Genomic DNA, 26636 nt, shown 5'->3' with positions numbered 1-26636 from the left:
CAAGAGTAAGTTTGAAGGACATTAAGTTAAGTAAGTTATAGTACATCCCTATCCTGGAATACTACGTAATTACTAAGAAGGAGGTAAAGGATGGGCCGGCCCCGTGGCTTAGCGGTTAAGTGCACACGCTCCGCTGCTGGCGGCCCGGGTTCAGGGCCTGGGCACGCACCGACACACCGCTCCTCCGGCCATGCTGAGGCTGCGTCCCACATACAGCAACTAGAAGGATGTGCAGCTATGACGTACAACTATCTACTGGGGCTTTGGGGGAAAAAATAAATAAATAAATAAAATTATAAAAAAAAAAAAAAAGGAGGAGGAGGTAGAGGGACTCGGAAAGATGTCCATCATGTATCATTAAGAAAGCAAACTGTGGGGGCCGGCACAGTGCCCTAGTGGTTAAATTATGTGCTCTGCTTCAGCAGCCTGGGGTTCAGGGGTTTGGATCCTGGGTGTGCACCTACACACCACTCATCAAGCCATGCTGTGTTGGCGTCCCACATACAAAATAGAGGAAGATCGGCACAGATGTTAGCTCACGGACAATCTTCCTCACCAAAAAAAAAAAAAGAAAGCAAATTGCAGAATGATATGCATGGTAAGATCCCAGAGACAATACAGGGGTTAAAACACAAACTCTGGAGCAAGATGACCTGGGCTCAACTCAGTGTCACCACTTACTGGCTGCGCCATCTTTGGCTAATTACCTCTCCTTGCCTCAGTTTCTTCAGCTGCAAATGGATATAAAATAGAACCTACTTCATAGGGTCTGCTCATAGGGTGGTGAGGGTTTAACGGGTTAATGTATGTAAAGCATTTAGCAAGCACAAGTGTTAACTATAATTTTTTGGAAAAAAAGAAAAAATCAAAATCATATGATATATGCATGTATATGTGGAGAAGAAAAGCTTTCATATTTTTGCATTGTTTTTAGTTTTTTCTTTTTCTTTTTTTTTTTTTTTTTTTGCTGAGGAAGATTCACCCTAAGCTAACATCCATGCCAATCTTCCTCTATTTTTTAGTATGTGGGCCGCCAGTACCTCATGGCCGCTAACAGAGCAGTGTAAGTCCACACACAGGGAATGGAACCCAGGCAGCCAAAGTGGAGTGCACTGAACTTAACCACTAGGCCACTGGGGCCAGCTCATTTAGGTTTTTTTTTTTTTAACAAAGAACATTTATTACTGGGAAAACATAATGAACCTTGGCACTAAGATCTACCCTGCTGGGGCTGGCCCCGTGGCTTAGCAGTTAAGTGAGCGCGCTCCGCTGCTGGCGGCCCGGGTTCGGATCCCGGGCGCGCACCGGCGCACCACTTCTCCTGCCATGCTGAGGCCGCGCCCCACATACAGCAACTAGAAGGATGTGCAGCTATGACATACAACTATCTATTGGGGCTTTGGGGGAAAAAATAAATAAATAAAATTATAAAAAAAAAAAAAAAAAAGATCTACCCTGCTGAAAGATCTGCTAGTGCAATTACTTAAACACTCAGGACCAGATAAATTCTGTACATAATAATATATTAAGACAACGAAAATTCTCAAAGCAACAAAAAGAGGGCCAGCCCCGTGGTTTAGCAGTTGGGTGCGCGTGCTACGCTGCTGGCGGCCCGGGTTCGGATCCCGGGCGTGCACCGAGGCACCGCTTCTCCGGCCATGCTGAGGCCGCGTCCCACATACAGCAACTAGAAGGATGTGCAGCTATGACATACAACTATCTACTGGGGCTTTGGGGGAAAAAATAAATAAATAAATAAAATTATTAAAAAAAAAAAGCAACAAAAAGAAAACAGTACTTAATTTCTAGACATAGTTCAACAATAACAAGCTGCACACCAATAAGCAGAACTGCAATGGCATTAAAATTATATTCCTTTATTTCCCAGAGGTAATAAATGATACAAAAATATCCCCCCAATCTAGAAATGGGTGAGTATAAGGAACTTTTACAATTAAATAAACTTCCATTAATTTTATTAGTCTGAAATTAAATGCCACCAAATCTAATTTCTTCCTATTCAACAATCTCTAATGACAACTCACTAAGACATATATAAATCTGGAGACCAAGACACCAAATAACTAAGGAAAAATCTAAAATCCTTAGAACTCCCTCTGCGAACTTTTGAGAGGAAGATTTCACCACCCACGTGCTTTGAGGAAGCTTTGGTCTCCTGCACAAACTGAGCTTCTTCCACAAATACAGTGGGGGTACAAAACCACCAAATAGAGGAGCAGAAAGAGAACTTGGAGTTTCAGCAGCATTTCTGCTGAGCTGTAATACTGGTCAAGCCTGTTTCAAGATACAAGAGTACACCCTCAAAATAAAGGAAAGCACGTAAACAGCAGGCTGTCATGTCCATTTCATCACATTCACCAGAACGATATTTCATAAAATTACAAATATTTATTATCAAACCTCAAATAGTATCATCACTGACTGTGTTCTACCTAAAAGGAACCTCTTGGGCCACACAAAAAACTATGTAGTTGGTTAAAATAGCTTTTCAAAAAGAAATCAACCATTAAGATGCCTCCAAAGAATTAAGGAATTCGTTATTTTAAATAGTTTACATAATGCCTAGAAAAAAAGAAAGAATAAAAGTTAGCTATTATTATCATTACTATTATTATGACAATGTTTTGAAATGATGGAACAGAAACTTACTCATAGAGAGGCATCACTTTCCATCAAAATCCAAGTTGGCTCATCACAACTTTGAATAGTTAGATATTTTTAAAGATTTTATTTATTTATTTGTCCCCCCCAAAGCCCCAGTAGATAGTTGTATGTCATAGTTGCACATCCTTCTAGTTGCTGTATGTGGGACACAGCCTCAGCATGGCCGGACAAGCGGTGCGTCGGTGCGTGCCCGGGATCCGAACCCGGGTCGCCAGCAGGGGAGCGCACGCACTTAACCGCTACGCCACGGGGCCGGCCCATGAATAGTTAGATATTTTTAAAAGGCACTTTTGTTTTAGAGGAGTCAAAGTTAGATTCCTTGGGTTCTAAAGGAGATAGTAAAGACAAAATACATTCTGCAAAAAGAATTCATCTGTTTTTTCCTAAGCTTTTCTTACAGAAATCTGTATTTGTAAACATTTTTACATTTCTGCCTTAAGTGCTATGACTTTTAGACCTAACGTATTTTTGTTAGGTAGTCAGGATTTATAAACAATGGAAGTAAAAACAAGAGATGGGTCAGAGTTTTGCATTAGAAAGTGAAAGGAGACAGTTTAGAGTGAGCTGAAAATAAATGAATTTAGCCTGAGTCCTAAAAACTTGTTTCTAACACGTATCTGGATAAAATTAAGATGGCTTGGGAAGATAATTCTACTCTGATTCTGAAAAAAGGGAAACAGAGTAATATCCCTTAACTAATTTTTCTGTCTTTTAAAATTTCCAATTTTAATCCTTTCAAAGATTCACAGAAAATAAACTGAAAACATAAACTAGTACGAAAAAAAAAAAGAAGTGAACACGTTTGACACCGTGCTTTCTACCAGTCTCCAGCGTGGGTGCACTGGCATGACACGGGAGCAAGACCAAGCAAGCACCTCTTCAGACACACATCTCAGATTAATGAGCAGGCATCTTACCCGTGTTTACAGTTACACCAGTATCCTTAAACCTTATATTAAAAAAATAGCTTACAAAAAAGGTGTATACAAAGATAATTTTGGCTTGGTGTGTGTGTGTGTGTGTGTGTGTGTATATATATATATATAATTACAGTGTTAGCATTAAGTTATACTTTCCTTTCAGATATAAATACTTAGGTATCTGGTTTGTCTTCAAACTTAAGGGGAAAAAAAAGACATTACAGAGACCCCTAGAAAGTTGGTAAGTTTTTTTTAAAAAACTTTTGTTCAACCATTCATTTATATATATTAAATATGAGAACTTGAAGTATCAACAGATATTCACCACTTTTGACCACTGCACTGCAGAGTTCAAAACTGGGTTTCAGCTTAGGAACAATGAAGACCTGCCCTTCTGAAAATGTTTTTACCGCATCATAATACATATTGAAATACATTCCAAAAAAATCAGAAAATATAGGTAAGCATGAAGAAGGAAATTTTAATTAACTATAATTTTAAAAACCAGAAATAAAACAGCTTGGTGCCTAAAGCTTCTTCTAAAATGTGTACATGATACAGAAATTATTGGTCCTAGTTCCTTTACAAATGAAAATACCTTGATTAGGATTACTTAAGGAGTTAAAGCTGCAAATAATTCTATGCAAACATAAGTTTAGGCAGTTCAAATATAAAAAACAAATACATAACTGAAATCTTTGCCTAAGAAAAAATTAACTCCAGAGAGGGAAATGTCTGAGTGAAAAAACAGAAAGTTGAGGGGCAAAAAAATGTAATTACCCATTTGAGAAATTTTTTTCAAGTACTGGTCTTTCCAAAGCAAGTAAGAGGGATTCCACTTATACCAGGCTTTTACAGTAAATAAATAAATAAATCACACTTTACCTTGGAGAATCCTAGAGCAAGGTGTAACCAACTCTTCCCAAAACACTCACTCCTAAAAAAAAATAATAATAAATAAATAAAGTGAAATATCTTACTATTGGGAATACATCCACTCTCCCTCTTCAATTTTCTACTAATGTTAGGGATAATTTTTCCAAATAAACGAATTTAAACTGAAGCACATCACATTTAAAGAGTGATAAACTTTGCATTGTTAGTTGCACCAAAAAAAACGTTAGCACATATTGTTGCAATTTCCAAAACGCCATTATCAGGACCTAATCACAGACCTAAGTCAGGGATGTGGTACCAAGGTGGAAAAGAGTGAAAGTAGACTGAGAGGTGGAGCACCAAAAGATAACTAGCAATTACTGAGTGGAAGCCACGTTTCTGATGCTTTTCATTTATTATTATTATTAGAGTTAATCCAATGTAATAGGTATTTATCACCTCCATTTTATAGATGAGGAAACTCGTTTAGAAAAGTCAAATGACTTACTGCCTAATCATTCAGCTATAATGCAGCAGAGAAGGATGTCAAAACTAGATTTGTTTGACTCCACAGCCCATAATCTTTTCATTTCCCCATGCTGCCTCTCTGGTTCTTCTTCAGTATACTGACTTCAGGTTCCCTGTGAGTAATTTCATCGGGGGCTCCAGGAAAGGAGTGACCCACCTGGAGGCAAATGATCACATACTATCACCTGGGCAGCCTAGATTTTTTTTCAGCCTTTCTTCATCCCAACCTACCTTTATAATCTTTTCTCCCTTTCACAGACCTAACACACTAGCCAAAAAGAAAGACAGAAAGACCTGGATGTTCTCCTATTCGATTTGCAAATTTCTCTGTCCTCATCTTTGTTCCCTTCACCTGGAGCCCTTCTCCAATATCCCTACGGCCAATTACACCTCTGATTTAAGGTCCAGTTCAAATGCCATCCCCTCCACAGAAGAGGGAGAGATTCCTTGATCTCTCCCTCTCCTATTTAGCAGCAGTATCTCCAATCTAAATTTTCTTGACCTTTTATACCAGTACCTCTATTAACAACTCATGACTTTAAGGAAGTTTTAAAAAATTATCACTCCACAGATTACTTATAAATTACAAAGGAAAATGGGTGCCTTTACAGTGTAAGTCTAGTAGACATTACCTCATTCAAATGATCAAATTTACATCGATAATGAAATTGACATCTCATGCCTCTGATGTGATACATTGAGAGAGACCTAAAATCACCTACGAAGCATTCCATCCAAAAATGTTTAACCTGAATCTGATCAAGAAGGAACGTTCAGACAAACGCAAATTGAGAGGCATCCTACAAAACAACTGGTCTGGCTGCTTCCTGTCAAGAGAGACCAAAAAAAGGCTGAAAAACCATTCCAGACTCAAGCAGGCAACTAACTGCAATGCAAGACTCCTAACTGAATCTTGAGTCAAAACCAAAAACCTAAGGACAGTATTGGGACAAGCGGGGAAATCTGGAAATGTAGTATACATAAAATAATATTACATTCATGTTAAAGTTCTTGATGGGGACAACTGAACTGCAGATACGCAGAAGAAAGTCTTTGTTCTTGGGAAATACATGCTCAAGTATTTGTGGGTAAAGCGTCCTGATGGTATCTATACCTCACTAGCAAATGGTTCAGCAAAAAACGTGTCTACTTGTACGTAAAGCAAACACAGCAAAATGTTAACAATTATCGAATCTAGGTAAGAGGAGATGGGTATTTATTGTACTACTCTTGCAACTCTTTTGTAGGCTTATACAATTTTTCAGAGTTGGGAAACAATATTTAAGAGTTATGGATTCAAAAAACAAAATCAACAGAAAATAGGGAAAGATGCAAAGAATGATTTAGCATTTGTATTCTGCCTCCCAGAATTACTGGTTAACACTGTCATAGTTGCTTCTAGTCTTTAAAAAAAAAATTACAGATTTCAGTCCCTTTGCTACCACCTCCCATTCTTCCAGAAGTTGTGAAATTATGGGGTAGGATATACCCATTTTCAACTTCAAGTACTGTAAATTTTATCTCTCAAGGCAGCTGTACCAAGTTAAACTCCACCAGCAGTTTCTAAACTATCATTTTCAACCACATCGTCACTAATCTTTCATACTGTCAGCCATTAAAATTTTTATCAACTGGATGTGAAAAATTTGATGTCATTTATACCAACCTAAAATGACACAGTAAAAGAGCCTTAGCAAAATAAGAACTTCACCCATGACCTTTCCTTTTATTACATCATTATAAAAAGTTAAGGATAATCAAAACTACATGGCAGCATGTACTAAGAATGATCAGTCCCCATATGAACCAAATGCCCACAAAAGCACCCCACAGTGTTTGGGAAATAATTTCCTAACTTTTAAAAAATATAAAATGAAAAGGTGCAAATTCAACTCAGCATACAACTCAGCATACATAATACCATTTGCAAGATTTTTTAAACGGATGTTTTACTTCTAGAAATAAAAAAAAACACCTTGCTCTTATAAATTAACTCATTCATTTACTTATTCAGCAAATATTTACTGAGTACCTATTTTGTGCCGGCCACTACTCCAGCATAGCAGTGAAGACAAAGTCCCTATTCTCACAGAGCTGACATTCTAGTGGGGAGACAAAGATTAAAATATTACACAAACATACAACAATATGGTATCAGATAGATATGTGCTATAAAGAAAATAAAGGGGTAAGGGACATAAAATGATAAAAGCGGCAGTGTAAGGACACAAAAAGTACCTCTCCAAGGCAGTGATTTGTAATATGGTGTATTCAATCCAACATAACCTAGTTCAGCACCAACGTCTGTTTCATAAAATACTCTTCTTCACCTTTCCATACCCCGCCTCCCTTTATTTTTTCCAGAAAAAAAGTTTGCTGCAGTGGTTTTCCATTATTGCTATTATTTTAGAGAGAAAAAAATCTCACACAAGATGTTCACAGGGTCCTTTACAAACAGGTGCAAATTTCAAGTCACACATATTCTGAAAAAACGTTAAGAGTGATTTGTCAGTTAAAAGTCTGATGCCAAAATGAAGCCACGCTGCAAGACTTTAAAATGGAATTTCAAGAAAATGATTTACCAGCTCTCCAACTCTCCAAACTTCACGTTTACATTCTATCATATATGAAAAGAAGAACAGCAATAGGAAAATATATTTGAAGAGAGATCCTGTTGTTTTTCATTTAAGGGTAGAAAAATTAGAACACTTCCCTCTTTAAAAGCCACACTACCTACATGATTTAAAGAAAAGCAGCACTCACTAAAATTTCCTTTCACAGGCTTACACAAGAGCTTGCAGAGCTTCAATCACTTGGAACTAGGAGGTGCCTTTATACACAAATCTAAAGGCCAAAGCATTCACTTCCCTTTCTTCCTCAGATTATTTTGCTGATTCCCCAGTACCCTGAATGAAATATCTATGGTCTATTCTCTTTCAAAACTATTACTCTGATCCCAACCAAATCTTTTCTTTTCTTCTCTGATCACAAAATTCCCTCTTTCATCTACAGTACCTGTCTTGCCTTCTTTCTTATCTAATGATTCAAATATTCTTCCAGGCAGACTTATAGATCCCAAAAAACTTACTTCTACTTCAAGAGTTCTTAATGTTTTTTGTGTTATGGACCTCTTTGGTAGTCTGGTGAAGCCTATGGACTCCGTCTCAGACTGCTTTTAAATGCATAATTTCATACATGAGATTGGAAAGGAAACCAATTACACTAAACTATTAGCAAAATAATTTTAAAAACCTGATATGGTAATATATGTGCAGCTTTATTATCACATTAAATAACAAGAGCCAACAGTGGGTCTAAATACACCATAAATTCAAAGAAATGATAAGCATAAATGATATTTTGAGATATCTGCAACAAGTATAAACACGATACAAAAACATCTGTAATTTTTATTGGTGACAAAGTCATACGCATTGCTAATTCTACTGTGGTTTGTTTACGTTCATAATGGAAGGAAATGATAAATTACAGTTACCAGATAATAAAAATAAAGATGTAATTTTATCCCCATTCTAGTTCAAGGACCCCCTGAATTCTATCCACCAACTAGTGAACCCCAGGTTAAAAACTCATTCTAATTCGAAGCCTTTATCAGACTGATTTTTGTCACAAATTAAAATAAAAACACCGATTCTTCCTTTGACCTAGCTCTCATCCGAATATATCACCACGCCTCGCCGTTTTTATGCAGATTTATACACAGAACCATGTTTATTTCTATGGTTTGCCTAGCCAGCACCCATTTAATTTTGCCAGTCGATAAGAGGTGAAGTGAAGGAAAGGAGATGAAAGCAACCAACAGTCCCTCGCTTCCAGACCTCCAACAGCAAGTGGAAAGACGCCGAGGACAGTGTGTGTTGATGGTGAGTGGGCTGCCCCCCAGACCCGTGGGTCCAGCTTGTCAAGAGTGCCCGAAGCACGACATCTTCACTAGCAGCACTCCGAAGACATTCCACCTCCTATCTTCAGCTCCCTACCTGCCAGGTCGCTCGCCTCTGGTTCCCACCCGAAGCCGCCCCGCGGTACTCTTGTCCCTTCCCACCCCATCCCCCACGCGTCCCTCCCTGTCGTCCGCCCCAGGCCGCCCTGGCCCCTGCGTCCGCCACCTCTCTCCTCTGGGCCTAACCATGTCCCCTCCCCCCACCCGCCCTGGCCCCTGCGTCCGCCACCTCTCTCCTCTGGGCCTAACCGTGTCCCCTCCCCCCACCCTCACTCCTCCCGACACTGGAAGGAAGGGCCCAGGGGTCAGCTGGACCGGGCGGCCCGGCCGTCAGGCGCAGGCTGCGGCCTTAGGCCGGAGCAGCCCCGCCGCCAGGCAGGGAGCCCCGCACTCCGCGCGAGTTAACCGGGGACGCGCACTCACCAAGGGGATCAAGCGGAGGAGAGGACCGAGGTCTCCGCCGGATCGCCACTCGGCCTCGAAGCCGTCGCCCTCGCCACGAACTGCCACCGCCTCTGCCGCCGCCGCCGCCACTCGCTAGTTGGCTTCCCTGCGTCCTGCGGCGGCGCTGCCGCCATGCCATCGCGCGTGCGCGGCGCCGCGGGGCCCCCTGGGACTGGTAGTTCGGGCGGGGCGGCGGGCGGTGCCTTTTCCGCCTCAGCCGGCCAAGTCGCCTACCGGCTTGAGCGGTCGAGCGTGTTCGGGATACTGCGAAGCGCCTTCTGGAAAACTGTTCTTCACCGAACACATGCCCTTGCTTCCGCGTGCGGTACTACTGGATGTGCGAAATACGCTCGAGCAAGTATGTGTAAAGGAAAACAGTTTAGAGCATTTACGTTTTCGATGACACTGTCACTTGCCCAGAACACATCATTCGAATCACACACACACACACAGCCCTCCTCTCCCTTTCTGTTAAAAAGTGTCACTAATTGCCTTTAGTGGCATTTGGATTTTCAGTTTTAAACCTGATTTATCACTCCTCATTTTATCAAATTTTACTTATTGTAAACTTGACTATACAGTTTAAGTCAATTGACAATTTATCTAATAAAAAACTTTTTTACAAAAACAATTCAGATTTATGCAAATGTTAAGTTAACCGAGCTGAGCAGTCATAGAAATCTTAGCATTGGAAGACACCTTAAAGGTCTTTAGTCCAACTCCCGCCCAGGCTGGAATTCCCTTTTGCACATTCCAACCAGACGGTCATCCAACTTCTATTTCAACAGTTCAAATTTCAGGGAGCTCACTACCTTAAGTAAGACTGCCTGCTCCACTGTTGGACAGTTCTAAATGTTAGAAAGTTCTGCCTCCTGCTAAACCAAAATCTCCTTCCCTTTTACTTCCTTCCATTGCTAGTAGTTATGCTACCTGGAGCAATACAGAATGTTTTCCATTTGACAGCCTTTCAAAAAATTGAAAACAATGATTATATCCTCCAACGCTGAGAGTCTCCATGCTAAAAAAAAGAAAAAAAGTAATAATAGTTATCCAACTATTTCAAATGTATTGAATCAGCTCCCAGACTGCTTTCCTTTTAGTCATCCTCCTTGATGTATTGCCTTTAAAAATTGTCAAAATTTCTCTTCATATGTATTGCTTCATTTTATTACCACAATAACATTCTATGGTAAACTGGTCAGGTATTATTGCTATCATATTGCCATTCAGCTGATTCAAGAATTCAATTTGATCAAAGATTATTGATCAGCTCTATTATAAAGCACTGCTCAAAGCACCAAGGGAATGAAAAAGGCAATAGGATACAGTTTACAATCTAGGGTGAAGGGTATCCTTGCAGATTAAGGATCATAATAATAAGCTAAGGTACGAAGTGCTATGAGATTCCCGGAGAAAGGCTTCATCAAGTTGAGGGGCCGTGACCTAAGAAGGAAGTGACACTTGGGAGTTACTGGGTGACAAGATTTCAAGAAGGGAAATAGCCTATAAGGACTGCTAAGGAAGAACCCAGCCTAAGCAAAATAAATGCATAAATGAATGAGTTCACAGTTTGCTTTCACTTAACACTGAGTACTCTAGATGGCCTGGAGCACACAGGCCTGGGAGGAAAGGAAAGAAAGGACCCCAGAAGTTGCAAACAGTTTCTGAGGGTCGTGAAGAAACTGCACTGTGTGGGGTAAAAAAAGAGCACTGGGATGGCCAATTAATGGTTCTGAGCCCTACTCTGTCACCTACAAATGAAGAGCTTGAACTAGATAAGCAGTTTTCAATCTTTTTTTCCACTCAGCACATCCAAGGAATACAACCCTGCACATGAGAATAATGGATCACGATAACAGTAATTCTTGCAGAATATGGAGTAGGTATTATTCTCAACACTTTTACACATGGGAAAGTGAACTCAAGAGGTGAAATGATGCTCGAAATCAATAAATAGTACTCTCTAAGGGCAGAGAACCTCATCTTACTCACCACCGTCTCTCTGGAACCTGGCATACTGCCTGGGATGTAATACCCATTTGTTTTTTGGGGTTTTTTTTTAAACCAATGGAATGAATAAACAGTGAACCTGGCCAAAGCACTTTTCTTTCCACTACACCACTCAGCCTTCTCTGACATATAGGAGTATGCAGTTACTTGTCCACAATCACAAAATTCATACTAGATCTTGATTAGACCTCAGTTCTTCAGACTCCCAACTCCATACTCTCCATCAGACTACTCTGCCACAGAATTGGAAAGCAGTGACAAACTCAGAATTTTTAAAAATTGTTCTCTTTCCTTCTATTTGTGCACAGCGAGTCTTAGAGGTAAGCCAAGAAAGCAGGTGCTATACTAGGTGATTTGAGGGGCCTTTGGCAAGTATTTCTGGACAGAAATATTTTATCCTCAGGTCTGTGAAAGCCCCCAGAAATGTCATCACTAGTGATAGATACATTGAGTCATGGAGATTAGAGCTGAGTTTCAGATCATCTAGTCCAACACCCTCATTCATTTGAATTTGGAGTTCATTGTTCTTCGAGAGATCCTAATTTAAAAGTACATGCCCCTGGGAAAAGTAACATTTTAAGTTATTATGCATCCATATTTAGGAAAGAAATATGACAGTTAAGTGAGAGCAAACCATACCAGAAAGAAAAACAGGGCCATATCCAGAAAGAAATAAAGATTAGGAAGATGTAGAGCAAGATGAAAGGGAAGAAACAAGGACTTCACCGGTGACACAATTTTATCTATTTGGCAAGCAGTTTGAGAAATAAATTGCTCTGAAGTGGTAGTACACACTTGGCTGTGGAAAGCAACAGCCTGTGGAAAGATTAATCTTAGTGTCTCATCTGAAAGAGTCAATTAAATTTTTGTGTGTGTGTGTGAGGAAGATCAGCCCTGAGCTGACATCCATGCCAATCCTCCTCTTTTTGCTGAGGAAGACCAGCCCTGGGCTAACATCTATTGCCAATCCTCCTCCTTTTTCTCCCCAAAGCCCCAATAGATAGTTGTATGTCACAGTTGCACATCCTTCTAGTTGCTGTATGTGGGACGCGGCCTCAGCATGGCTGGAGAAGCGGTGCGTCAGTACGCACCCGGGATCCGAACCCCGGCCACCAGTAGCAGAGTGTGTGCGCACTTAACTGCTAAGCCACGGGGCTGGCCCCAAGAGTCAATTAAATTATAAACGAGGTGTTAAGTAAATACAGCAATAGCATGAATAGAAACCAATTCAACAGAGTGTTCATAATTTTACTATGAGACTGTATTTTAAATTGTAAAACAGAGATGTCACCAATCCTATCTATCCCATCCAATTGTTATAAGGAAAAAAACAAAGGATGCAGGTCAAAGCTTTGCTTACCATAAAGCAAAACACAAATGTAAGCTGTTATACTATGACATAGTTTAAACTGAAAAAGCAGGCAATCATGGGCCGGCCCCATGGCTTAGCGGTTAAGTATGCGCGCTCTGCTACTGGTGGCCCGGGTTCAGATTCCGGGCGTGCACCGACGCACCGCTTCTCCGGCCATGCTGAGGCTGTGTCCCACATACAGCAACTAGAAAGATGTGCAACTATGACATACAACTATCTACTGGGGCTTTGGGGGAAAAAAAGGAGGAGGATTGGCAATAGACGTTAGCTCAGAGCTAGTCTTCCTCAGCAAAAAGCGGAAGATTAGCATGGATGTTAGCTAAGGGCTGATCTTCCTCACAAAAAATAAAAAAAATAAATAAATAAAAAGCAGGTAAAAGAGACAATGAAAACATAGCTTCAAAAACCAAGAGAAAATAACTGTCAACTTTTGTGTCTTTATCCAGCAAAACGTTCATTCAAGAGTGAATGTGAAATAAAGACATCTTCATACAAAGAAAAAAAAAAAAGCAGGCAATCATTTAAAACATTCAATGCTAAGGGCTAACTTGGTCATTTTTATAAAGATTTTATTTATTTTTTATTTTTTCCCCCCAAAGTCCCAGTAGATAGTTGTATGTCATAGCTGCACATCCTTCTAGTTGCTATATGCGGGATGCGGCCTCAGCATGGCCGGAGAAGTGGTGCGACAGTGCACGCCCGGGATCCGAACCCGGGCCGGGCCGCCAGCAGCGGAGCGCACGCACTTAACCGCTAAGCCACTGGGCCGGCCCAACTTGGTCATTTTTAGTTCACTACATTTCTTTCCTAAAGTTTATTTTCAATCAAACAAGTAATATAGGAATTCATTCTTGTTCTTAAAAAATGTATAAAATACAAATAAGTCAAAAGTTCTTGATTCCCATCCAGTTTCACCCAGAAGGAGCCACTCTGGTCAATTTGAAAGGTATCTGTCCAGATTTGGTGGGTGTGTTTGACACTAATAGGATCATATTGTACATAATGTTCTGTGTTCTGGAACTTGCTATTTTTCATTTAATAATAAATCCTGGGCATCTTTCCATGTCAATACATAAAAATCTACCTCATTGTTTTGAAACTTTGCACAATATTTTCATAGTATAATCTATTGTAGTTTATTTAGCATCCCCTATTGGTGGACATTTGGATTGACTCATTACATTTTGAGTAACAAAAAATGTGAATTAACTATATGTTTTTTTTGTTTTTTTGTGAGGAAGATCAGCCCTGAGCTAACATCCATGCTAATCCTCCTCTTTTTGCTGAGGAAGACCGGCTCTGAGCTAACATCTATTGCCAATCCTCCTCCTTTTTTTTTCCCTAAAGGCCCAGTAGATAGTTGTATGTCATAGTTGCACATCCTTCTAGTTGCTGTATGTGGGACATGGCCTCAGCATTGCCGGAGAAGCGGTGCATCAGTGTGCGCCCGGGATCCGAACCCGGGTGGCCAGTATCAGAGCGCGCGCACTTAACCGCTAAGCCACGGGGCCAGCCCAACTATGTTATTTTTTAATGGGAAAAATTTCCTAAAGCTCTGGGAATCTGTAAACGAAAAAATCCATAAAGATATGCATGGAAGCTGCCCTATACACAGGGGGCAGAAAGTATTCCCTCAAAATCCTCTTTGTACTTTGGAATAATCCAATTGAAAGTAAAGGACAAGACTCCAGTTATATAGCCTTGCTCCATGTTCTGGGCTCTTAGTTGTCCTGTACTGGCCCCCACTGGCAGGCTCAGAAATTATAGTACTCAGAGGTCAATTTACTATGAAGCTGACAGAGCTTATGATTTAGGGCCCCTCACTTGCCTGGGGACCTTTCCAAGGCCTGAGCAATGTATTCATAAGGTCATATGGTTTTGTAACATTTGCCAAGGAATTTTAAATTATTGGCTAAGTTGAGGATAATAGATAAAAGCCTAAAACTTGAGAACACTGAAAATGAAGAAAGTGACTCCTATAGAACAGGGTCATAAATCATGCAACTCACACTTCAGCCCAATGAAATCTACTCTAAACCTTATTTTTCTACCAGTACCAGGGATGTCCAGACTGATAGGAGCTGTAATGTTAATGCAACATAAAACTTTGATGCATTACCTGTATTTGAAGTTTTTTTTTTTGGGGGGGGAGGAAGATCAGCCCTGAGCTAACATCCATGCTAATCCTCCTCTTTTTGCTAAGGAAGACCGGCCCTGAGCTAACATCTATTGCCTATCCTCCTCCTTTTTTTCCCCCCAAAGCCCCAGTAGATAGTTGTATGTCATAGTTGCACATCCTTCTAGTTGCTGTATGTGGGACGCAGCCTCAGCATGGCCGGAGAAGCAGTACGTCAGTGCGCGCCCAGGATCCGAACCCAGGCCGCCAGTAGTGGAGCGCACGCACTTAACCACTAAGCCAGGGGGTCGGCCCCCTGTATTTGAATTTAACCCATGACTAATTATAATGTATGAAATATCTTTAACGTAATTATATCTTACATATCTTTCGCTGACAACCTTTTTTGTTCTCTTGTATTACTTTTAGTTTTAAGTTCTTAAAGTTTTTCAAGCTTGGAAAGTTTCTGATAAGCAGAGATTGTTTTTTAAATAACAGGAAAATGTAGACAGAAAAGTAACATACTTCCAATTTATTCTTTGAAAAACATAGATCAACAATTTTAATGGCTACATACTATTTCATGATATGGATGTATCATGATTTTTCATTTCAAAATGGAAACTGTTTATTTCTGATAACAAATTTTTTTAATGCTAAATTCATGCAAATTTTTTAAAATTCTAGAATTTAGAAATAAATTAAGCAGAAATTTAAGACTTTGTAAAGTGTATTTAAAAAATAAATCGTATCGTACTATCACACTGTTGAGTGAACTGCTTTTTTTAATATATTGTTACTTAACAATATATAACAGGTTTGTTTTGCTAACTTGACAAGCTAATTCTAAAATGTATATGGAAATACAAAGTGCCAAGAATAGCCAAAGACACTCCTGAAGAAGAAGAGCAATGTGGAAGGACTTGTTCTACTGGAAACTAAGACTTATTATATAGCTATAGTAATTAAGACAGAGGCTAACAAATATACTAATAGGAGAAATGGTGCTGGGACAATTGAGTATCCATGTAGAAAAAAATTAATTTGACTCACATTGTATACAACTCACATATACACAAAATCAATTCCAGGTGAATTATATAGATCTAAAAGAGACAGGTAAGAAAATGTTTTTAGCAGATAATTAAGAATATCTTCTTGATCTCAGGATAAGGAAAGATTTCTTAAACGAGACATAAAAAGCACAACCATAAGGGAAAAAATTGATAAGTTTCTGTTTGTTAAAATATCTGTTCATCTAAAAAGAGCGTAAGTTCTATAACTTGATTTTGGTGATGGTTACATGAACCTGTACGTAAGATAAAACTGTATAGAACTATATGCAAACACATACACGCACAAACGCAGGCTAAAAAAATGGTCAAAACTGAATAAGGTGTGTAGTCTAGTTAAAAGTAATGTACCAATGACAATTTCCTAGTTTTTCCAGGTACATAAGATGTCCGCATTGGAGGAAGCTGAGTGAGGAGTACATGGGATTCTACTATTTTTGCAACTTTCTGCGAGTCTGTACTGCTTTCAAAATTAAAAAATTTTTAAAAACATCAGTAAGGGAATAAAAACACATGCCACAGAGTGGGAAAAGAGACTTGCAACACATATAACTGAAAAAAATGACTAATATCTAGAATATAAATAATTAACTAATTACAAAGTAAGAAACTCAATAGAGAAATAGGCAACTTCAGAAAAGAAGAAATCGAAATGACCAATAAAAATATGAAAAAGTACACAACCTCATTTGTGATCAGAGAAATTAAAATTAAAACCACCATGAGATGCCAGTCCACATGCCCCGGACTGTCAAATAAAAAGTTTGCATCAGCTCGGCTTTGGCAGCCCAGGTTAGGTTCCCAGGCACAGACCGACATCACTCGTCAGCGGCCATGCTGTGGTGGGACATTTGCATCAAGTGTTGACAATGATGTGAACATCTGGAACTCATACACTTCTGGTGAGAGTGTACATTTGTACAACCACTTTGGAAAGCAGTGTAGCATGATCTACTAAAGTTGAAGATATTTAAACCTTTTGATCCATAAATTCTAATCCTAGTCATATGCCCGAGAGAAATTCATGCACATGTGTACCAAAAAACATGTAGATGAATGTTCATAGCAGCATTGTTCATAATAGCCAAGATACAAATACAACATAAATTGTGATATATTGACATACTATATAGGAGAGAAAATAAACGAATTAGAACTACATATTTAGGGGCCGACCCCGTGGCTTAGTGGTTAAGTGCACGCGCTCCGCTACTGGCGGCCCGGGTTGGGATCCCGGGCGTGCACCGAGGCACCGCTTCTCCGGCCATGCTGAGGCTGCATCCCACATACAGCAACTAGAAGGATGTGCAGCTATGACATACAACTATCTACTGGGGCTTTGGGGGGAAAAATAAATAAATAAAGTTAAAAAAAAAAAAAGAACTACATATTTAACAACAAGGATAAAACTTAAAAACAATGTTGAGTGAAAGAAGCCAGACACAAAAGAACATACACTCTCTGATTCTGTTTACATCCAGTAAAAAAAACAGGTGAAACTAAACCACGATGTTTGACGAAGCATATTTAAGTGGTAATATTCTAAAGACCGTAATGATAAAAGTAACAGTCTATGGAGGAGGGGATTGTGATCAGCTAGGGGGAAAAAACAAGGACTTCCTGGTGCTGACAACATTCTATTTCTTGACCTGGATATTGAATATCTGCGGATTCACCTTATGATTATTCATTAAACTGTACATTTGTATTTTATGTATTCTTCTGTATTCACATTGTAATTTATAATAAAAAGGTTTAAAATATGTAAAACATCCAGCACATAGTAGATACTCAATTAAGGGTAGCTACTATTGATATTAAAAAAAAAAGCAGCTGATTTGTGACAATCTCCAAGAAATATAACTAACTGGATAAAGGAACAGAACCATGTGTGTAGTGTGCTCCATCACTGGTTTTAAAACAGGGATACACGCACACATATAAAAACACATACACTGTATATGAATAAAACATCTCTAGAGGGCTACACAAGAAAGTAGTGACAGTGGTCACCTTTACCAGTGTAGGGGAACAGGGCTAGGGACTGGGTGGCAGCTGAGTTACTTTCATTGTATATTTTATATTGTACCCTTTGAATTTTATACAATGTACATATATTTCCTATTTTAAAAATTTAGAGATGTAAGACATATATCACCCGGGCGCACACCGACGCACTGCTTGTCAAGCCATGCTTTGGTGGTGTCCCATATAAAGTGGAGGAAGATGGGCACAGATGTTAGCCAAGGGCTAGTCTTCCTCAGCAAAAAGAGGAGGATTGGCATCAGATGTTAGCTCAGGGCTGATCTTCCTCACAAAAAAAAAAAAAAAGATATATATCAAATGATGTCACTTAAATTCCATAGAGGTAGCTCTTTATACTTAGTAGCTTATTTTACTTCAAAGGAAATTTAAGACAGAAGAAAAATTAAAACTAACATTTTATGTATAAAATTAAAATGCTTTACAATGAATTAAATACCTTAATCATAACAGCCTTGTGAGGAGCAGAATTACATCCATTTTACAGACTAGTAAACAGAGCCTCAGAAAGATTAAGTGACTTGCCCTAAATCACAGCTAGTTAAGTGACAGAACTGGAACTCATATAGTTTTTATGCTTCTAAATCCCATCGTCTTTCCTGTCTATCACGCTAACACAGCATGCCCTCCTAAATGCATTCCACCAAAAAAATATAGGTGAGGAATAGAAAATGCACTATTTGTTACTTTTCATTTGTGTGTGGGGAAGGGAAGGGAAGGTCCAACATGGATGGACCTCAAGGGCATTGTGCTAAGTGAAGTAAATCATACAGAGAAAGACAAATACTGCATGATCTCTCTTATACATGGAATCTAAAAATAAATAAATAAAAACCAAGCTCATAGATACAGAGAAGAGATTAGTGGTTGCCAGAGGGGGTGGGGTGGGGTGTCGGAGAAATGGGTGAACTAGTTTTTTTTGTTGTTGTTTAAGTAAATTGAATGCAAGTTAAAAAAAAAGAAGAAGAGAGACACATTTTACGGAATCTTATACCAAGTACACACAGTCTACAGGATGAGGACAAATTTCCTAACTTCTCCAGAACTTCACTATCCTCTTTAGCAAAACTGAACTAGTTCTACTGAGTGATCTCACCATATGCTAAGGAGAATAATTTATATATAATTTAGACACAAGAAGAGTAAAATATTCAGGGTATAAACCGAAACATCTATATTTGGGTCACAACACTATACAATAATATACAGTACCCATCCTCTCCCCTACTTAAAGTCTGCTTATTAGTATTCCTTTTTCTAGTCTAAATAGGTGCTCATATCATTTCTATGAAAACTTTTTCTTAGATTACAATTTCATACTCATTTAACAAACATTTAATGGGTACCAAATTTGTGCCTAGTATTGTGTTGTATAGAGAATGATGAACATGGTTTGGCATTCAAATTGCTCACAGATCAGTTGAGGAGGTAGAAATATAAGCCAATAATAATAATTGTGAAAATTGTTATGAGTATCAAGTATTACGGGATCCCAGGGGAAGGAAGGTACTAATTGGGCCTCTCTCATTCTCTGTTATATACACTCCATACAGGCTCCTCATCCTCACCACTCTTCAAACTGTTCTGGACAAAATCAACAGTGGCTCCCATGTTGCTAAATCTGGGTCATGTCTTAGTTCTTGTCTAGTGCAACATGTTAGCAATATTTCACACAGTTGTTCATTTCCTTCTTCTTTAAAGAAAAAAAAGTTCTTTAGTAATTGTAAGAGTCACTTTTAAAAAATGAAGACAAGGAAACATTGCATAGCACATTGCACTTTCAGAAATACAAAAGTGACATTTTTTGTATTTCTGAAACACAGTATGATTTATACCTACTGTTGCTCCCAGCTCAGGTGTTAGGGAGATATGTCGGTTCTACTCCTGTGTTGTTTAATGAAGGTTGAGGAATTATTCTCAGTAACTTAATAAAAAAGGACATATGTGGCTAATATAAGAGAGTAATTAGATGTAGTTTTTTGTGTGTGTGTGAGGAAGATCAGCCCTGAGCTAATCCTCCTTTTTTGCTGAGGAAGACGGGCTCTGAGCTAACATCTATTGCCAATCCTCCTCCTTTTTTTTCCCCAAAGCCCCAGTAGATAGTTGTATGTCATAGTTGCACATCCTTCTAGTTGCTGTACGTGGGACGCGCCTCAGCATGGCCGGAGAAGCAGTGTGGCGGTGCGCTCCGGGGATCCGAACCCGGGCCGCCAGTAGCGGAGCGCGAGCACTTAACCTCTGAGCCACGGGGCCGGCCCAGATACTTGGTTTTAAAAAGATACTACAACCACCAATATACTCAATTCCCTTTGGAAGTTAGCCAGATATCACTTTTCTAAATCTTAGAAAAAGGAGGGTTGCAATAGGTTAGCCCATCAATCAAGGGTGAGGTTGAAATTGAGAGCTTTGTTTTTAGTGGAAATGGCCTGTGATACATACAGAAAACTTGCTTGAAATGATATGAAGCTGTTAGGTGGCCGAATGGTGATTTCCATTTTGATAAATGGACTGATGCAACCCAAAAAGGGGTCAGCGTGATGGCTGCATCACAAGCCCTGCTGAAAGAGATGGATGATGCAACTTGTATAGCAAGAATGGAGTCACCTCTGAGTCACCAGCATAACCTTTGAGGAACACTAAAGGAGAAAGAAAATTCTTGAGTACTGACTCCCAGGCTAAGTCACACTTAGCGAACCGTGTGTAAGATGTTTCAGTGCTATTTGGACACAGGATGGCACATAAACATGAATCTCAAGGATATACTTAGTGGGAAAAATACTGGAGTCATTAGTTCCTATGATGATGTCCTCCACACTTTCTGTAAGAATCTCAAAATATTTTGCATCAGGCATTTGGCCTGTCCATACTAGGCCCCCAAAGAGATTTGTTAAATTAATTAATTAATTTTTAAAAACTGTCGGGAGCCTTGGCTATGGAATCAAGCTGACTTGGATATCAATCCTAACTCCATCACTCACCAGCTCTGTGACTTTAAGCTAGTTATTTAATCTCTTTCAGTCTCAACTTTCTTATGTGGAAAATGCGAAATTCCAAGTATAGAACTGTAAGGACCAAACGACACAGGAAACAGAACAATGTTTGGCACATAGTAAGCCTAAAGTAAATCGTAGCCCCTATTATTTTTTGCTGCAGGCTTTTATACCAGAGTAAGGCATTATCAAGTTTTTGTCTATCAAATGCGTTTGAGCACAATCAGACCTTTCCCAGGAAGAGTGAAAGTAGAAATGTATCAAGAATAAAGGATGAGGAAGGCCTTATAAAGGATAATTTGAGCCACAAAAGGAAGCGACGGGCAGGGGAGGGGAAGGCAAGAGGTGGCAACCCAGAAAAATGATACATCCTAAGGTGGGAGCGATGGCATTAGGAAGGTCTTCAGGAGAGGGCTGCCACAGTGGGGAGGGGACCTAAGACTACAAGGCAATTACTCTAGCCAGGCCTGTCCTGTGACTTACCGTGGGGCAGGGTCACCCGGAGAGGCCTGGTACAGACAAAGATAGCTGGGCAAGGCGTGAAGGGGCGACAGAAATGGCTAGAAGAAGCCACGATTCGCGGCCGGGCAGTGCCCAGACCAGGCCCCAGCTCGAGGGCCGCGGTCCGGAGACACAAAAGGCCCTGAGGCTCGGACACCCTAGTACCGGCAATGTCTATGAAGGGCAGAGACATTTGTTGAGGTGATCACAGCGTCTACGCTGAGATCTGCCTGCCTAGGACAGGACGGAGGCCGCGAGGAGGAAGAGCCCCTTCCCGCTTCGGGATGAAGGACAGACGAGGGGCGGACGGGCAGTAGAGAAGCAGACTCAAGTCCCACCGCCTCAGGGGAATCACACACGCCGGCCGAGCTCCAGTCCCCCGGGGCCTAGGGTGGAGGAGGGACCATAGCGGTTCCCGGCGGAAACGGCCTCGGGGTGAGAGGTCGCACCTGGGACAGGCAGCTGCTGGTCCAATGGGGCCAGCGCACGGGGCGGATGTTGCCTCCCATTGGTGGATGTTGGGAGCAGCCAGCAGCCAATGAGTCCGCCCGGGAGGTGTAGCGGTGACGTCAGTTGCGGAGGAGGCCGCTTCGAATCGGTGGCGGCCAGCTTGGTGGCCTGGGCCAATCAGCGACCTCCAACGAGCATAGCCTTCGCCAATCGGCGGCCTCCACGACGGGGCTGGGGGCAGGGTATATAAGCCGAGTCGGCGACGGCGCGGCGAACGCTGGCGGAGACATCACAGATCTAGGGACTTGGGGGTTAGTTGAGTGTGAGAGGTAAGCGCCGCGGCCTGCTTTTCCGGACCTGCCCTTCGCCGTGTCCGCTGCTGCTCCTGACCCCGGGCCCTGTCGCACTCAGGTCGGTACCCTCGGTGCGCTCCCGTGCTGCGGCCTGTGGCTGGATTGCCTGCGACGTCCTGCCTGCCTGCTGACCGAGTGGCCGACGGCGCCGGCAAGATGAAGCTCTCCCTGGTGGCTGCGGTGCTGCTGCTCCTCGGCGCGGCGCGGGCCGAGGAGGAGGACAAGAAGGAGGACGTGGGCACGGTGGTCGGCATCGACCTGGGGACCACCTACTCCTGGTAAGCGGGGTTTGTGGAAGGGGGAGAATGGGGCGTGGCCTCCTGGGCCGCGGTGAGCTTCGCGGTGCTGATTCTTTCCGTTCGGGTTTTCTGCCAGCGTCGGGGTGTTCAAGAACGGCCGCGTGGAGATCATCGCCAACGATCAGGGCAACCGCATCACGCCGTCGTATGTGGCCTTCACCCCGGAAGGGGAGCGTCTGATCGGCGATGCAGCCAAGAACCAGCTCACCTCCAACCCTGAGAACACGGTCTTTGACGCCAAGCGGCTCATCGGACGCACGTGGAACGACCCGTCTGTGCAGCAGGACATCAAGTTCTTGCCTTTCAAGGTTTGACCGGGTTTTTCTCACCCGCGTGGAGAGTGGGTGGTGGTGGTGGGAGTATTTAGGATTCAGAAGTTACTGAAAAACATTGTTGAGCAACATAAAAGGATACAGACGTGGTATATATAATAATTTTTATTTAATGATTTTAGTATGTTACAAAATTTAAAACAGTAAAGGTGGCAAAGAAACTTCACACCTAACTACTGTGTCCACAATAGTTTAGAATTAAAAGACTGATTAAAACTGAAGAGACTTGTCTTTATAAAGCACCCATAGTCCTTAAGTATTTCTGGTCAATATTCAGCTCCAAGGGACCAAAGTAAACCAAACTATGGGTGTGGAAGTGGGTCTCAGACAGTCCTCTTTTTAAAGTGTGAAATGTCATTGCTTCTGTGTCTGAAAATGATAATCATTCTTCAAAATAGGTGGTTGAAAAGAAAACTAAACCATACATTCAAGTTGATATTGGAGGTGGGCAAACAAAAACATTTGCTCCTGAAGAAATTTCTGCCATGGTTCTCACTAAAATGAAGGAAACTGCTGAGGCTTATTTGGGAAAGAAGGTAAGCACTTCTAGAACAATGTTAAGTCGTTTTATTATTACTGTTCATGATTGTGTTGTATAGATGCCTTTATCGTTTTAATAATTTGAATCTGAATGACATCCATGTATATCAGTTTTAATTACCTGCAAGCTTTACTGTAGGCCAAACAAAATATCAGGGACTTTTCTTGTGTCATCACTTAATGCTTACAAATCCATGGGTATAAAATTATATATATTATACCCATCTTAGAAATAAACTGGTTTAGAAACTAAAGTGATGATTTTACTGTAATTTAAATAAGGGTTAAACCATGTGATAAAATACATTTAATTACCTTTTGTTATCCTTTTAGGTTACCCATGCAGTTGTTACTGTACCAGCCTATTTCAATGATGCCCAACGCCAGGCAACCAAAGATGCTGGAACTATCGCTGGATTGAATGTTATGAGGATCATCAATGAGCCGTAAGTGTTAAATTCAAAAGTATGGCATATTTGCCAAATAGGGGGAATGTAAACTAAACATAAGCTTTTTTTTCCTTCTCTCTCATTCTCCCAACAGTACAGCAGCTGCTATTGCTTATGGCCTGGATAAGAGGGAAGGGGAGAAGAACATCCTGGTGTTTGACCTAGGTGGTGGAACCTTTGATGTGTCTCTTCTCACCATTGATAATGGTGTCTTCGAAGTCGTGGCCACTAATGGAGATACTCATCTGGGCGGAGAAGACTTTGACCAGCGTGTCATGGAACACTTCATCAAGCTCTACAAAAAGAAGACTGGCAAAGATGTTCGGAAGGACAACAGAGCTGTGCAGAAACTCCGGCGCGAGGTAGAAAAGGCCAAACGGGCCCTGTCTTCTCAACATCAAGCAAGAATTGAAATTGAGTCCTTCTATGAAGGAGAAGACTTCTCTGAGACCCTGACTCGTGCCAAATTTGAAGAGCTAAACATGGTATGTTCCTTGTTTTTTGCTTTGCTAATGAGATCTAGTTAAACTCATGAGTTTGGGAAAATGCATTTAGATATCCAGGCAATATCTGGGTATATCAGGCATCATCACGGTAATTATGTCTCTTCTTCTAGGACCTGTTCCGTTCTACCATGAAGCCTGTCCAGAAGGTGCTAGAAGATTCTGATTTGAAGAAGTCTGATATTGATGAAATTGTTCTTGTTGGTGGCTCTACCCGAATCCCAAAGATTCAGCAACTGGTTAAAGAGTTCTTCAATGGCAAGGAGCCATCCCGTGGCATAAACCCAGATGAGGCTGTAGCGTATGGTGCTGCTGTCCAGGCTGGTGTACTTTCTGGTGACCAAGATACAGGTAGGTCAATGTCACAGCATCTTCCACAGTGCTTCAGTAGCTTGATGGGAAGAGTATAATTAGCTGTTGCCTTAAAAGGCAATAAAATATGAACAACAAGGTCACACAGCTAGTAAAGGTACAGTGAGGACAAGACCTGATGCAGTCTCAAGATCCTTAGCAACTATATTTAATTCACTGCTTCTAAAATGATTTTACATAGAACCTAACCAAATGGCAAGATGGAGAAGATAAAGTTATACCGTTCATGGGGAGACTGTTTGGTAGTGCTCCTATGACTTTTGAATTAGAACTTACCTCGATTAACTTACCTTTGCAGGTGATCTGGTTCTGCTTGATGTATGTCCCCTGACACTTGGTATTGAAACTGTGGGAGGTGTCATGACCAAACTGATTCCAAGGAACACTGTGGTGCCCACCAAGAAGTCTCAGATCTTTTCTACAGCTTCTGATAATCAACCAACTGTTACAATCAAAGTCTATGAAGGTAATTACTTAACATTTGTCAATGATGTGGTGTGTGTTTGAAGAGCACGACTTGCTTAATATGCTCTATTGAAATGACTAGGGAAAGAAATATCTGCTATTTTCAGATAAAGCTGCCTAATTTGACAGGTGTTGAGTTTGGTAGAGTCAGCACTAAAATCCACCTCTTATCTAGTAGTCTTCCCATTAAAAATAACTTCTGAGCTGGCTCCTAGAATACAACAAGAAAAGGGTTCATAATGCTGGGAAGTAGATGAGATTCAATTAAGAGTTGGTAGTAACTTAACTCACTGTTAGTCCAGTTTGCTGCCCCTTGTAGACCAATACTGACCCACTTTTAGCTTGATAGAGTACCCTTGACACTATTGGCTCTAACAGACTGTAGGGATCCAGATGTACTAATGTTTGTCAGTAACAACTAACAAGTTCTTTTGTGTGTAACTTCTAGGTGAACGACCCCTGACGAAAGACAATCACCTTTTGGGAACTTTTGATCTGACCGGAATTCCTCCTGCTCCCCGTGGGGTCCCACAGATTGAAGTCACCTTTGAGATAGATGTGAATGGCATTCTTCGAGTGACAGCTGAAGACAAAGGTACAGGGAACAAAAATAAGATCACAATTACCAATGACCAAAATCGCCTGACACCTGAAGAAATTGAAAGGATGGTTAATGATGCTGAGAAGTTTGCTGAGGAGGACAAAAAGCTCAAAGAGCGCATTGATACTAGAAATGAATTGGAAAGCTATGCCTACTCTCTAAAGAATCAGATTGGAGATAAAGAAAAGCTGGGAGGTAAACTTTCCTCTGAAGATAAGGAGACCATGGAAAAAGCCGTAGAGGAAAAGATTGAATGGCTGGAAAGTCACCAAGATGCTGACATTGAAGATTTCAAAGCTAAAAAGAAGGAACTAGAAGAAATTGTTCAGCCAATTATCAGCAAACTCTATGGAAGTGCAGGCCCTCCCCCAACTGGTGATGAGGAACCAGCAGACAAAGATGAGTTGTAGACACTGTTCTGCTAGTGCTGTAATATTGTAAATACTGGACTCAGGAATTTTCGTTAGGAGAAAATTGAGAGAACTTAAGTCTCGAATGTAATTGGAATCTTCACCTCAGAGTGGAGTTGAAACTGCTATAGCCCAAGTGGCTGTTTACTGCTTTTCATTAGCAGTTGCTCACATGTCTTGGGGTGGGGGGAGAGGAGCAATTGGCTATCTTAAAAAGTGGGTAACAAAGTGGTTAGGGCGTGTGTTCACCTTAAAAATGTTCTATTTAACAATTGGGTCATGTGCATCTGGTGTAGGAACTTTTTTCTACCGTAAGTGACACCAATAAATGTTTGTTATTTAC

At 40.8% G+C, this 26636-nt stretch overlaps 2 protein-coding genes across 6 annotated transcripts in view; one reads left to right on the top strand and one right to left on the bottom strand.

The window, feature by feature from the left end:
• The window catches only part of GAPVD1 (GTPase activating protein and VPS9 domains 1), a 59930-nt gene extending 50407 nt beyond the window's left edge, over positions 1-9523 (bottom strand). For 3 of the 4 annotated variants that reach the window (XM_058524042.1, XM_058524040.1, XM_058524044.1), the window contains exon 1: positions 4491-4542. The gene's annotated coding sequence lies outside the window, so the exon portion shown is untranslated. Of the gene's footprint in view, positions 1-4490; positions 4543-9393 lie in introns of those variants that run through there. The other variant, XM_058524043.1, reaches the window with a different exon arrangement.
• A 12701-nt stretch (positions 9524-22224) lies between these two features.
• On the top strand, positions 22225-26636 carry HSPA5 (heat shock protein family A (Hsp70) member 5). Of its 2 annotated transcripts, XM_058524037.1 has the most exons (9): positions 22225-22298; positions 22381-22600; positions 22698-22929; positions 23352-23489; positions 23827-23939; positions 24037-24427; positions 24559-24796; positions 25116-25283; positions 25731-26636. In XM_058524037.1, the coding sequence occupies exons 2-9, from the start codon at positions 22479-22481 to the stop codon at positions 26291-26293; spliced, it is 1965 nt and encodes a 654-aa protein (XP_058380020.1). In that variant the 5' UTR covers positions 22225-22298; positions 22381-22478; the 3' UTR covers positions 26294-26636. The 2 variants fall into 2 exon arrangements, with proteins under 2 accessions (XP_058380020.1, XP_058380019.1); XM_058524036.1 differs by lacking the exon at positions 22225-22298 and having other exon boundaries at positions 22305-22600.

The sequence above is a fragment of the Diceros bicornis genome, chromosome 28 (assembly GCF_020826845.1).
Source record: "Diceros bicornis minor isolate mBicDic1 chromosome 28, mDicBic1.mat.cur, whole genome shotgun sequence".
NCBI lineage: Eukaryota > Metazoa > Chordata > Mammalia > Perissodactyla > Rhinocerotidae > Diceros > Diceros bicornis.
This window is presented reverse-complemented; position numbering and strand designations above follow the sequence as displayed.

Bases quoted from the DNA above. Each gene is read 5' to 3' on its own strand.
- HSPA5 (XM_058524037.1), top strand. From the start codon at position 22,479: ATGAAGCTCTCCCTGGTGGCTGCGGTGCTGCTGCTCCTCGGCGCGGCG. The intron at 22,601-22,697 runs GTAAGCGGGGTT...GTTTTCTGCCAG, and splicing joins CTGGGGACCACCTACTCCTG to CGTCGGGGTGTTCAAGAACG. The intron at 23,940-24,036 runs GTAAGTGTTAAA...TTCTCCCAACAG, and splicing joins ATGAGGATCATCAATGAGCC to TACAGCAGCTGCTATTGCTT.